General features: G+C 26.2%; 1 protein-coding gene across 1 annotated transcript; it reads right to left on the minus strand.

Annotated features, from left to right (window-relative positions):
• Positions 1 to 1,599: 1,599 nt before the first annotated feature.
• Positions 1,600 to 11,316, minus strand: LOC145837906 (all-trans-retinol 13,14-reductase-like). The gene is made up of 10 exons (XM_082945394.1): positions 10,959 to 11,316; positions 8,679 to 8,795; positions 8,405 to 8,575; positions 7,666 to 7,900; positions 7,412 to 7,574; positions 6,732 to 6,861; positions 5,877 to 6,159; positions 3,682 to 3,862; positions 2,818 to 2,882; positions 1,600 to 2,154 (listed from the first exon to the last, which is right to left on the minus strand). The coding sequence occupies exons 1-10, from the start codon at positions 11,280 to 11,282 to the stop codon at positions 2,003 to 2,005; spliced, it is 1,821 nt and encodes a 606-aa protein (XP_082801520.1). The 5' UTR covers positions 11,283 to 11,316; the 3' UTR covers positions 1,600 to 2,002.
• Between the last annotated feature and the right edge of the window lie 1,033 nt (positions 11,317 to 12,349).

Here is a 12,349-nt window from a genome sequence, read left to right on the forward strand (position 1 = left end):
ATAGCATCAAGTAAGGATGTTGTAATTACTTCTAAAAACTTTTTTATTTTAACCCGGTTACCTTGCTAAAATGGGATAACTACTTCTGGTGTAAATTCTTGTACACGCATACACCTATCTACACACATAAAAATTCTATGTAAAGGACCGTATTTTAATACAATAGCAAAAAGTATGGTTTTGTAAAGAAATCACATAACAGCATAGAAAAATTTCGAAACGAATTTATGTAGTGTTAATATTGTAGTCTAAAAACTGGACAATATTTTTTTAAATATTCCAAATAAGAATGCTCTTAAATCATATACTTGTCAACTAAACATTATATTATAATTAAGTTTAGATGAAATCTATTTAAAATTCCAATATAAAACTTTTTGTACGATAGATAGTACATTACTAAAAATCTTGATAATTACTAAAACTACCACAAAACAAAAATTCAAACATTCTAAGTTGATGTAATAAACGAATGGTTAACATTATTTATCAGGTTTTTAATATTTTTAAATTTAGAAATAACAAAGTAGAAAATTAGTTGTAAGCTTTATTAGTACCTACGCTTTAAGTATAAACTTTAAAAACTTTAAAATAAAATAAAGTATAATTAATAATCAAACTCAATGACCTAACTTAAGTTGTTCTATTTAGTAGATAAAAGTAAATTTTCAACAAACCTACATATTTTTAAACAGGGAACGGGTCAAAATTGCACGAAAACAAAACTACCTGAAGGCAATTTTGCACAGAGGGTCATTTTTGAACGAGAGTAAGAAAAAATAGAAAAATATACAAAAAAAAACAGGAAAAAATATATAAATAAATTACCAAAAAACCAAAACAAGAAAGTTACTGACCGAGGGTAAGGGTTAGGAGTAACAGTGATAGTAAAAATAAATATAAAAAAATAACTAGTAGAAATTATTATGAAAATAAATAAGGAAATACGAATAAATGATTATAAATTAATTTAAAAAAGCTACCGATCGAGGGTGAGGGTTAGGGGTTACAGTGATAGTAAAAAAAATTAAATAAAAAATTAAAATTAATAAAATGGTTATTAAACAAAAATCAACTCGTGTAAAAATGTCTGCTTGTGCAAAAGTGTCTTCGTGCAACTTTGTCCCCTCGTGCAAACTTGACAGCTACCCTTTTAAATATATTACAAAACTTTAAACTTAATTATATTATGAACTAGTTGCATAAATTTTAAAAAGAATATGTACAAATACCGAAATATTTTATTCTCAATTAATTTCGGAGAGTTAGAAAAAAGTTAGCCGCAAAAGAATATATGTACAGCAACAAAGATAGACTAATTGAAGGATAAGTAACAAAAAGTATATATGTGTTTAGTAAATAAATATATTTGTTAATGTTTTAAATCTGTTAAATGTTTGTTTTAAAACAGGCTTAGCTGTACAAGTAATATAAATAGTTAAATATATGTCAATTATATAAAATTGTTTACTAATGATATAAAATACATGATGCTCCATTTAAAATAAATTAAACTAAAAGACTTGTAAAAACTTAATTCGAAATATTTAAGACTAATTTATGATTAGTAACAGACCATAAATGGGAAAAAAACAAAAAAAATGGTAAACAATGTCTTACTTAAAAATAGTTTGAGTACTACATGAAAATAAAAATTACTATTTTTGTATTATAATCTCACTGATACAAAAGACACACAAATGACATTGAAAATAATTACTTCAAAAAACTCAAAAATCCAATAATAATAATATAAGGCATAAACATTAACACTAAACTATTTATGTTAAAAACAATTAAACTTTTAATTGAAGACTTTGAAAAAAATAAATTTAGCAACTAAGATAAATATAAATTTCTGTGAGTATACACTTATACTTATACTTGAAGAAATAATCAATATAAAAAATATATTTTTAAGTAGTTATAAAGTTGCAACTATCAAAACTCATATATTTCTTATTGACAACAATTTCCGTTGCTAAATCCAACCTCATCGCACTTACTGATCCTTGCTCGAACCTTTCAGCTGCCTCCTGTACTCGGGCATCTTGCCCATCATTTCGGACAGCAAGTTCCTGTTGAGCATGGTGCCGGCGGTGAGCAGGCCGCCGAAGCACGCCCCTATGAACCCGCAAGTGAATATGTCCTGACCTGTGACAATTGCGTGATTTGTATTATGATGTGATTATAGCGTAAAAAATAACAACTGCTTATAGACTGTCGGCACTAATATAAAGCTTATGGGCTGCGCATAATGACTTATATGTCTCAGAAGAAACACTTTTTTTTGCTTTAAAAAGGTTATACTTGTTCCGACACTTGCTACGAGTTGTAAGTCTAAATGTATACTAAATGTTGACTAGTCTAAATAAGTATATAGAGTTTTTATTGTACGACTTTTTAATTGCTAATAAATTATTTCATTTCATGACTGAACATTTTTTATCAAGATATGTTTAAACAAAATTAGGGTTTCTTATTGCTTTAAAGTTACTTTATACAGTTTTAAAACAATATTGAATTAGACAACTAAACTTATTAATTACACATTTTGTAAACTTTAAATTCTATGAGTTGCATTACTAAACAAAACATAACCAATAAGTATTAGATCCGTAGTACATAAAAGAGTAGTATTCTTTTGTATTTTCTTAAAGTAGGCATCGTTTTAAAAAGATTGATATCGGTTATAAAACTGCAGTTTATTTTTATTGCATATGTTCAAACTGCAATAACTTAGATAATGCATTATCTATATACAAAAACTTACCTAACATTAAAAACTATTAGAATAATATACAAATAAAAACTTACCAGTCAGGTACAACCCTTCAACTGGTGTTTCTGGTCTCAACTTCATTGCTTGGTCATAAGAAAACCTACCATTTTATTGAATTAACTCATAAGTAATAAGTAGTTATCTTCTGCAGTATTTTACAAACAATACTAGTAAGATTTTGTTTTGAAAACTTATGCGGAAGCTATAAGAACTTTTTTAATTAAAGTCAATTTCACATATAAAGTATATTTTCACTAACTTTATTTTAAAGTTTAACTACTTTGATTTTAAGATACTATTTTAATAGATAGTTTATAAAAAATTATGCATATAAATCTATAAACTTTTAGCTAAATAAAAAACTAAATCTATATTTACTTTTAACGTAACCTTTAACGTCAGAAACTTTTACCTTTATATTATTATAGTTGAAACGACTACCCTTAACGTTTGAACTTTAATTTTTTTTTTGAACTAAAACAAATACACATTTTTCTTAACTAGAAAACAAAATATTAAATAAAAAATTACAAAAGTTTACAACAAAATCAGGACTTTAAAATTTACTGTATATATTAGCTCACTTAAAAACACAATTTTAAAAACTATTTCTATTTTATATTTTAATCATCTCTCTATACGTTTTTTATTTTTCAAAAGTTAGATTTAGGTACTAAAGCTTAGGCCATGCAAAGTATTATAGTGTTAACAGTTATAATAATAATATATCACTAAGAAACGCAGAATAAACTTTGTAAAACTTTTTGACACTTTTTATTTTTTCTTAAATTTAATTAAAAAGTAAGCTTTACGGTACATCATACAAGATTGTTTAATTATCCGCATAATAAATTTTAATATATTTTACTGTTGTAAAACAAACTATTATATTTCAATACCTGCCCATGTCATGGTCAATGCCGTATATTTCTCCATTGGGCGAGGTAATATAATGGGAGTGGGTCAACGGGCTTCCAACCTCGAAGTAAGCGACTTTGTCCTTCAAATGAGGCATGATTTTCAGCACCTGGCTCCAAGCCTGCTCGCCAAACGAATTCTTCAACTCGTCATATTCTGCTCCTGTTATTTAAAGTACACTTTTAACGATTTTATTCTAATATTTAGAAAAATCTTTAAGAGTGTAACTTGAGTCAGTTGTTGCTAAACACTTATATATTCAACAAACTCATTTATGTAAGGTAGAACTAATACAAAAAATATTTCAACTATAGTCATATATCAAAGCTTTTCACAAAAAATACAATTTTTGTTAAATAAAGATGATACAAAAAACTTATTGATCTAATAAGTGCATTTTTTAGCAGATATATAAAACATTACGGTAAAAGCAAATAAAAACTATATCGCTTTTATTAATAAAGTGTAATAAAAAACTAAAATTTATAAAATCTAGAGTTAAAAAATAAAAAGTGAATTTATTTTTTTAACATTTCTCTTTAAAAAAAAAAAGTTTGGAATTAAAAACTTCGAATTGCTGTTTAATGCTGTAAATTTAAATTATTTGGATAGTCATTTTATGGTAAAAATTTTAGACTAATACTAAAATAAAAAAAGTAATTTTTACCACAACAAAAGTAAGCAATTACTTTAGTAATAAAGATAAGACACCCCATGAATTAAAATCAAACGTGGTCTATGAGTACAAATGCTCTTATGATAAGAGTATCCAATATATTGGATTCACTTCACGACCATTAGTAGAAAGAATTAAAGAACATTTAAAGGGCAAAACATCGGTATCGGACCATATTAGCAATTGTAATGTTTGTAAAAATGAAAAAATAACTGCTAATAATTTTGGAATTTTGAAAGAATGTAGAAATAAATTTGAGACCTTAATAAGTGAAGCTCTACTAATTAAACGCTATAATCCAATTTTAAATAAACAATTAATTAAACCGGGTATTACCCATACATTAAGAATTTTTGATTAGTTTGATATATATTAGTGTAACAATTTGTTAGTACTTATGTAAAATGTTTTTTTGTATTAGAGTTTATAATCTTAATTTATAAAATTTTTATATAATGTATCACTTAGAAATTTTTTTTTTTGTATACTTAGTTGTTTATCACTAATTTTATTTATTTTTGCACAGTAATTTGTTGATAATGACTTATTGAAAGTCAAAACGTCGTCATGCGAATAAATTTTAAACGTAGAATGTGTTTCTTACTGAATTGGTATTTAAAACTAAAATATTATAAAGCTAGTATGAAATATACGTAAAATACGCAACTAATTCATAGTGACTTGCATTTTTTCTAATAGTCAAACAATTTGTTTATTTATTGGTGAAATTATCGAAACTGTAGAATATTTTATAAAATTAAAAACTAATTGTAATGACAAATATATTAAACTAACATAGTTGTGAAAACAGTGTTTAAAAACTTTTTTTATTTCATTTTTACGAAGTCAAAAATTTCCACAGTTAAAAAAACCTTAATTTAAAGATTTCCAAATTTGTAGAAAAATTTAAAAGCAATCACAAAAATAATCAAAGATACTTAATTTAAAAGTTTTATTACTTCGTTTGTATTATACTAGAGAGAAATATAGTAAATTATAAAAAACAATAATTGTCTTTAAGTACAAATCTAAATTTTAATTCAATTATTATCGGGTATTATATCTAAATTAATAAAAAGTACTTAATTAAATTAAAGTACTTAAAAGTTTAAAATAAATTAAGTAAAATTGTACTTTTTTGTTTATACACAATTTTTTTTTGATTTTATATACATTAAAAGTTAACTCCTTAGAAAACTACATTTTAACTTTTATCAAAAAAAGTAGAATTAAACTTAGAAACAAATAATGTTAATTTTATCTAAACTAACTTGCTCAACAACAGTGCATAGGGAACAGGAAACACTATTTCATTCAATGTGTGGGTTTTAATAAACAGACAATTGCATGAGAATAAGTCATTACTTTAGAAACAACTGTTAATTTTTACCTTTAGTATTAATTATAAACTAAAGTTTTTGTTTTTAACTTTCATTTCAAATTTTAAAAAAATCAATAAAACTTTAACATTCTACTAAATGTAGTGTTATTGAAACGAACCCTTCTTCCTGTTGGGCAGTCCCCTCCACTCTTCGAACCAATCAATGTTGGAGAAGGTGACGATGGCGCAGGTGGACTTGCCCGGATGTCTCGCGTTGAAAGTGTCGTCCTTGGCGGAGGGGAACGATATGAAGAGGAGGGGAATTTCCCCGTTCACCGCTTCCAGCTTGTCCTTCTTCAGGTAGCCGCTCGCTTCCTCGTCGAGCTGGGGAGTGGTGAACACCCAAAACTGCTTCTTCGGCAGGTCGAGCTCCTCCGATGTGCCGTCCAATCCCACAAACACCTGAAAGTGAAATTTTATATAATTTAACATAAAAATTATAACTTATAAAAAGTATATCAAGTTGTACTTAAACTAAAGTATCTAAAAACATTTGTTTACTTCAACGTAGCTTTGAAGAAAATTCTATAGTATATAAATAATTTTCTTAAACAATTATTTTCCTTTTAAATTGCTTGGCTTTGGTTTTCTAATTACTTTAACTTCTTTTCATAACAAACTATTTTGAAAACATTTCTGTAAAAACTAGCCTTAAAAACCTTAAAAGAAATCAACTTTGATTTAAACAAAAAAAAAGCTTGTAAAAATTTTTGTTTTAATTAAGCCTATATATTTTAATTATTTACAATTTGAATTACATATTTTTATTTCAATTTAACTGATTCTAACTTTAGTAGCTATTAATCCTTAAGAAAATAAGGTACATTCTCCTTCATAACTTTTGAAAATATAAAACTAATATCTATTGCCATTAAAATAAAACTAAAAAACCATGCAATTAACATATTCATTTAAAAGAGAATTTAGTTTTGCATAAATTTGCTTGGATTTATTATAAGCTTTTTAAAAAAAACCTGCATAAATGAAGTAGCAGGCTTCACTTTATCAAAATTCTTCTTCAACTGCAATTTTTCAACCAACTTTTCATCGAGCAGTTTGTCAAAAGTATTAAATATACCTGCATTTGAAACCACTTTTTTTGACCTAAAGACAGAAAAATTAATTAATTTCATATAAGATGTAACGTTAAAAGGCGTTAAATCCTGGAGATCCTGATAAGCTAAGCTTATTGGAATATATACCACAGGTGTTTTTGAGTCAAAACTTTATTCCGACTAAACTTATGAAACGCCGTTAGTCGGAATAAAGTTTTGACACAAAAACATCTGTGGTTAATTTAATATATCATACAGTTACAAACAAAATTTAGTTTTTGTATTTAAGAAAAACTAATATTTAAAGTAAAACTTAAAAAAAGTTTCATTTGTAACTAACAATAAAAAACATATTATTATTACATTTTAAACTAAAACTTTATTATTGAGACACTTCTAAATTGAATCTAAGTACCAATAATGTTAAGATACTTTAAATAAACTATTTCAAGTATTGAATTTAAAAGAAAAACAGTTTAAGTGATTTAAAATAACTTTTACATAGTATTAAGAAAATACAATTTACAACCCAAAAATAAATTAAGAAACAAAAAATTATTTAAGTTTATTATTTAGTAATTTATAAACTTTTAACTGACTTGACAACAGTTTTTCCATTAACTTCTACACCTTGTACCCTTCCACACGCATCAGTCAGTACCCTGGTTACATGCGCTTTTGACACAACTGCGCCTCCAGCGGATTCAATGGCAGGTATCATCTGAAATGCTATCTCACTCGCTCCTCCTACCGGGTAGAACCCTGAATGATAAAGTTTTAAGTTCAACTTTACAGTATGACAAAGTATTTGAATAAGATATAGGAAAAAAAAAATTAAATTAATAACACTTACCTCCCTTCCTGATAAAGTGGTTCATAAGTATGGCGTGCATAACAAATGGTGTCTGAGAGGGAATGGTGCCGTAATCACCAAAACAATAAGCCATCACAGCGCGAAGTTTTTCGTTTGTGGTGAGCTTGTCGACTACTTGCTGCACTGACACTTGAGAATACTTTATGTAGTCACCCATCATGTAAGTGTGAAGTCCGGTGAACTTTAGTAACTTTAGCAGCCACATTGGTAGTACCTTTAAGTTATATAAGTTTTGTTTATGACTCATGTAGATATTTTGTATTTATTTCAAAACTTCTTTGAATTTTTAAATGAGAAATTTAGAAAATAGTAACATAATTTAAATGAACTTAGTAACTAAAATTCTTTTAACTGTAAATATACTAACATGGAAATTTATATACTTTGATCACTCTGTTTATAGAATTATCTATAGAAGTCACTCTATTTAGAAATCTTTCTATTTAAATACGACTTTATTGTTAACTGACGATTTCTTTTTTGAGTGAAACATTGTTTTAGAAATAAAAGCTTTAAATATTTGAAGTTATATTGTAAAAATCACATTTATAACATTGTTTTTTTTATTAAAGTATTTGAAAACCTTTCAGTAAAACAAAAGACAAATATTTTATGGATTTATTTTCCACTTTCATAATAAATTACTTTTTAAACGTCTACAAACTGTTTTGACTAAACTCCTTAAAAAATAACAGTCACAACTTTTTTAAAAACTAACTTTCAACATAGCCAGTTGAGCAGCAACCCTCCTTAGTTTGAAGAGTATATCAAAATACTCATCAACTGCCTTAGTTTCATCAGGAAACTGCTTCTTCAAAGATGATCTTGACCCCTCATAGCTATTCAAAAGATCAAACTTCTCTTCTCCTATGACACAAGTGTCAAATACCTGGTTAAGATAAAAGCGTAGTGTAAAAAAATACTTAATATTTTTTAGATTCAAATAATATTTGTATAATATATAAAAATTTTACATAATAGTACCAAAGTACCTGGTCAATGTCAGCCCACTTCAGGTTTCCATCAGTTACGTTGTCAAGCAGAAATCTGTTCAGGGAGCCAGGTTCCACATTGCCAACATAATGCACCCCAACATCAAACTCAAAATCCTGTTTGGTAAAATTATGAAAATATGAATATCTATTACTCTAACAATCATAAAATAAGATTAAATTATGAAAAAATTCTTATTGAAAATAGTAAAAACTTTCCACTTTTTAAAAATATGGTTTAATATTCAAAAAAATTTTTTTGTTCAATATGATATAGCTAACTTATGTACATTTTATTAAAATATGTTTTTATCTTTGTTTTAAACAAAATGAACTTTTTGTGTTATTTTTATTTTTGATTTATTTTTTATGTGTCTTTCTGCTTAAGTGGCCTGGGTTTTGATGCCTACGTCCATCATATGGACAATAAACTTGCAATAGTAATAGTTTGGCAACTATAAGATAGACTTAAAAGCTTTGAGTATATACTATAATATACTTTTCACATGATATATAAGTTTGTTTATTTTTTAAATTATAATCAGTTTTGTAAAAAAATAGTTAAGTCAAAATGATTTAAAGCATTTTTATACAAGTTGATCTTATTTAAAGTTAGAAGAAGCTAAAAGTTACATTTTACAGTTTTTAAATTCAAATAGTTTTTGAGATATAAGGTCAAAGTTGGATATATTAAATGTTCAATAGAAGAAAAATCAAAAAAAAAAAAACAAATCTATCTTCTAAAATTTTCAAGTAGTTGTTGTCAAACATTTTCAATTTAATCTTAACTAAATAACAACTTATCCTAGTGCAGGATATTTATCAATTTTAGGAAAAAAAAAGTGTTTTTTCTTATCATATAAAAATTGTTAATTACAGATTTTATTCTCATATTTTTTATTTCTCATTTTTTAATTCTTACAGTATTTTTTTTGTTTAATTTAAGAAGCAATTACTTAATATTTGAGTTAAATTACTTAATGAATAAAGCTACGGTCACGACGAAAAAAGAATTAAAGCAATACGTAGGAAGCACAGGAGGAACTTTCAAGAAAAGGTGGTATAGCCACATAAGAGATATAAAAATTTACAAGGAGAACGGAACCGAACTATCCAAATATATTTGGAAGCTAAAACGCAACAACACTAACTACAACATCAAATGGGAAATTTTACACCACATCGGACACATAAGGAAACCGCAGAGAATCTGCAGGACCTGCTCCTATGAAAAAATGGAAATAGCAAACGCTGACGGGGAAACATCTTTAAATAAAAGGAACGAGTTAATATGCTCTTGTATACACTTTAAGAAGCTTTATTTCAAAACTTAAGAGCGTTTTGATAAAAAAATATCTATTTTAATTTGTACAAGTATTTAAACCAATATTAAATTACATCATAATACAATAGCCAAACTTTTTTTTTAAACAAGTAAACTTAACTTAAAGGTTTAGTTAAAGAGATGTTTTTCTTTGTTAGTTATCTACAGATTTCACAAGGCCACTAAATGTTAGTAGAATTATTTTTTATTGTATATTTTTTATTTATTTGTTTAAGTTTTAAGATTGTATAATTATTAAGTAACGTGTATTTTCCTAAATTTAGCCTAGCAACATTAAAATCATCATACCCTAGTAACTTTAAACTATAGGTTTTAATTAGATTTTACTCAGTTTTTTGTTATACATTTTTTCTTTTTAACTTCTTTTATTTCAAGTTTAGCCTAATGTCTTCCTAATTGTTATCACATAAATTTTTACAGATTTTAAACAACTGAAGATCTCGTTTTTTTAAACGAGTGAAACATTGTATTGTAATAAAATTTTAAAAATTTATCATTGAATGAATTAAGAAGATAAAGTTTAAGAAATTTTTTCAAAATTCTTAGAAAATCAAGTATAATTGTTTTCCCCAATACTTGTATTAAAAACTTTTTACAAAACTGACAATATCTCAAAAGTTAAATAAAACACAAATGATCTATAAAATTTATTTTATAGTATATATAAAACTTTCAAGGCTTTTTGAAGGCAATGTTAACTTTTGTAAAACATGTTGAAACGCACTATGACATAAATTATTATAATACTTTAAACAAAGTAACTTGACCTTCATAATATAAAACTTTAACTTGAACACCAAAAGTAGAAACAACTAATTGCATAACTTTGTATTTAAAGAAAAACTTTAAGTTCCACCTTAGATAGTAAATGTCTAAAACAATTTCATTAAAAAAGTTTACATATTAGTTTTGAAACTTCTAAAACATCAACAAACTTGTTTAGTGTAGGTATGTGTGCAACCTCCAATCTTTATTTTTTCCAACACCAGAACCTTTTCACCCGCTCGTGCCAACAACCCGGCACAAGTCAGACCTCCCATTCCACTTCCTATCACTATGACGTCATAACTGTCATCCAACTCATCTTTATTGAACTTTCTTTTGAGCCGCTCCTTTCTTTTCAGCTTGTCAAGTTCAATGTTCAGTGGCTTGTTTGGGTGAACTTTGAAGATGGGAGTGTTGTTTGTCTTCTTTTTGAAAAAGATAGCATACAGTAACAGACATGTGGTGATAATGAAAATCACCAATGCAGCCAACATGTTTTTGGCTACTTAAAGTTTAAAACAAGTGTTCTGAAAATATGCTAAATCTACTGGATATATTTTTACTCTCATTACATCAAATGCTAATAACAATAAACTTTTTAAATGTATAAAACTATAAACTATGTTATATTGATTTTTGACAATTAATTTGATTTGAATAATTGTTGTATCATACAAGCCACATACAAAACCAATTTTTTTTAGTCTTGAATAAAAAGTCAAACTTCTTTCAAGTATACAAAAAACTACAGCAAGAATTTAACCAATGAAGGATAGGTTACTGGAAACTTTATGTTTTCTCGGTTTACTAATAAAAAACAATTTAATGAACTTTTAACAGGGTGGCCACTGTTTTTGGAAAAAATTTTTCAAGTTTTCAAAATTTCTTTGAGGTTTTTGAAAGTACTTGTTTTTGGGTCTATTTTTAGTTTAAAGTTAAGTTTAAGGTAAAAAAGTGTGTTAAAAAGTATAAAAACAATAAAAAACACTGTATAGCTACTTTAATGTTTTTTTTTAATAAAAAAAAATAATGACGACATAAAAATTTATCTATATAATAGATTTTTTGTGTTGTATCAAAATTTCACTACTTAACATGCAAAAAATGTTCAAAACTCTAGGTTTTTAGCTCAAATTTTTGAATTCCCTGTTTTTCCAGGATGCCAAGTTTAGTGGCCACTCTGATTTAAATGAACAAGAAAATTGACAATGAGAAAACTGGGTTCAATCTTTTTTTTTAGAAATTTTAATAAAAATTATTATGTCTCAAAACTTAATTATAACTTTCATATTGTTGAAAAACTTGTAAATAAAGGTTGTGCTTTGAGCTTCTATAAATTAGTCTATTTTAATTTTTGTAGAAAAGGACTTTTTTTATATGCTACAACCACTGGGTTTTAAGCTTATAACATTCAATTATAGAGGTTTTAAAGCTCTCATTGAAACCCCTATGCAATCAGCTCTTACCTATTGTGGCCTAAATTTTTCCTTAAAATTTATGAAGTATAAATACTGCAAATAATAAATATATTGTAAATTTTTTACTTAATATTTCAATCATC

The sequence above is a fragment of the Thalia democratica genome, chromosome 6 (genome assembly GCF_965202585.1).
Source record: "Thalia democratica chromosome 6, ktThaDemo2.hap1.1, whole genome shotgun sequence".
Lineage (NCBI taxonomy): Eukaryota > Metazoa > Chordata > Thaliacea > Salpida > Salpidae > Thalia > Thalia democratica.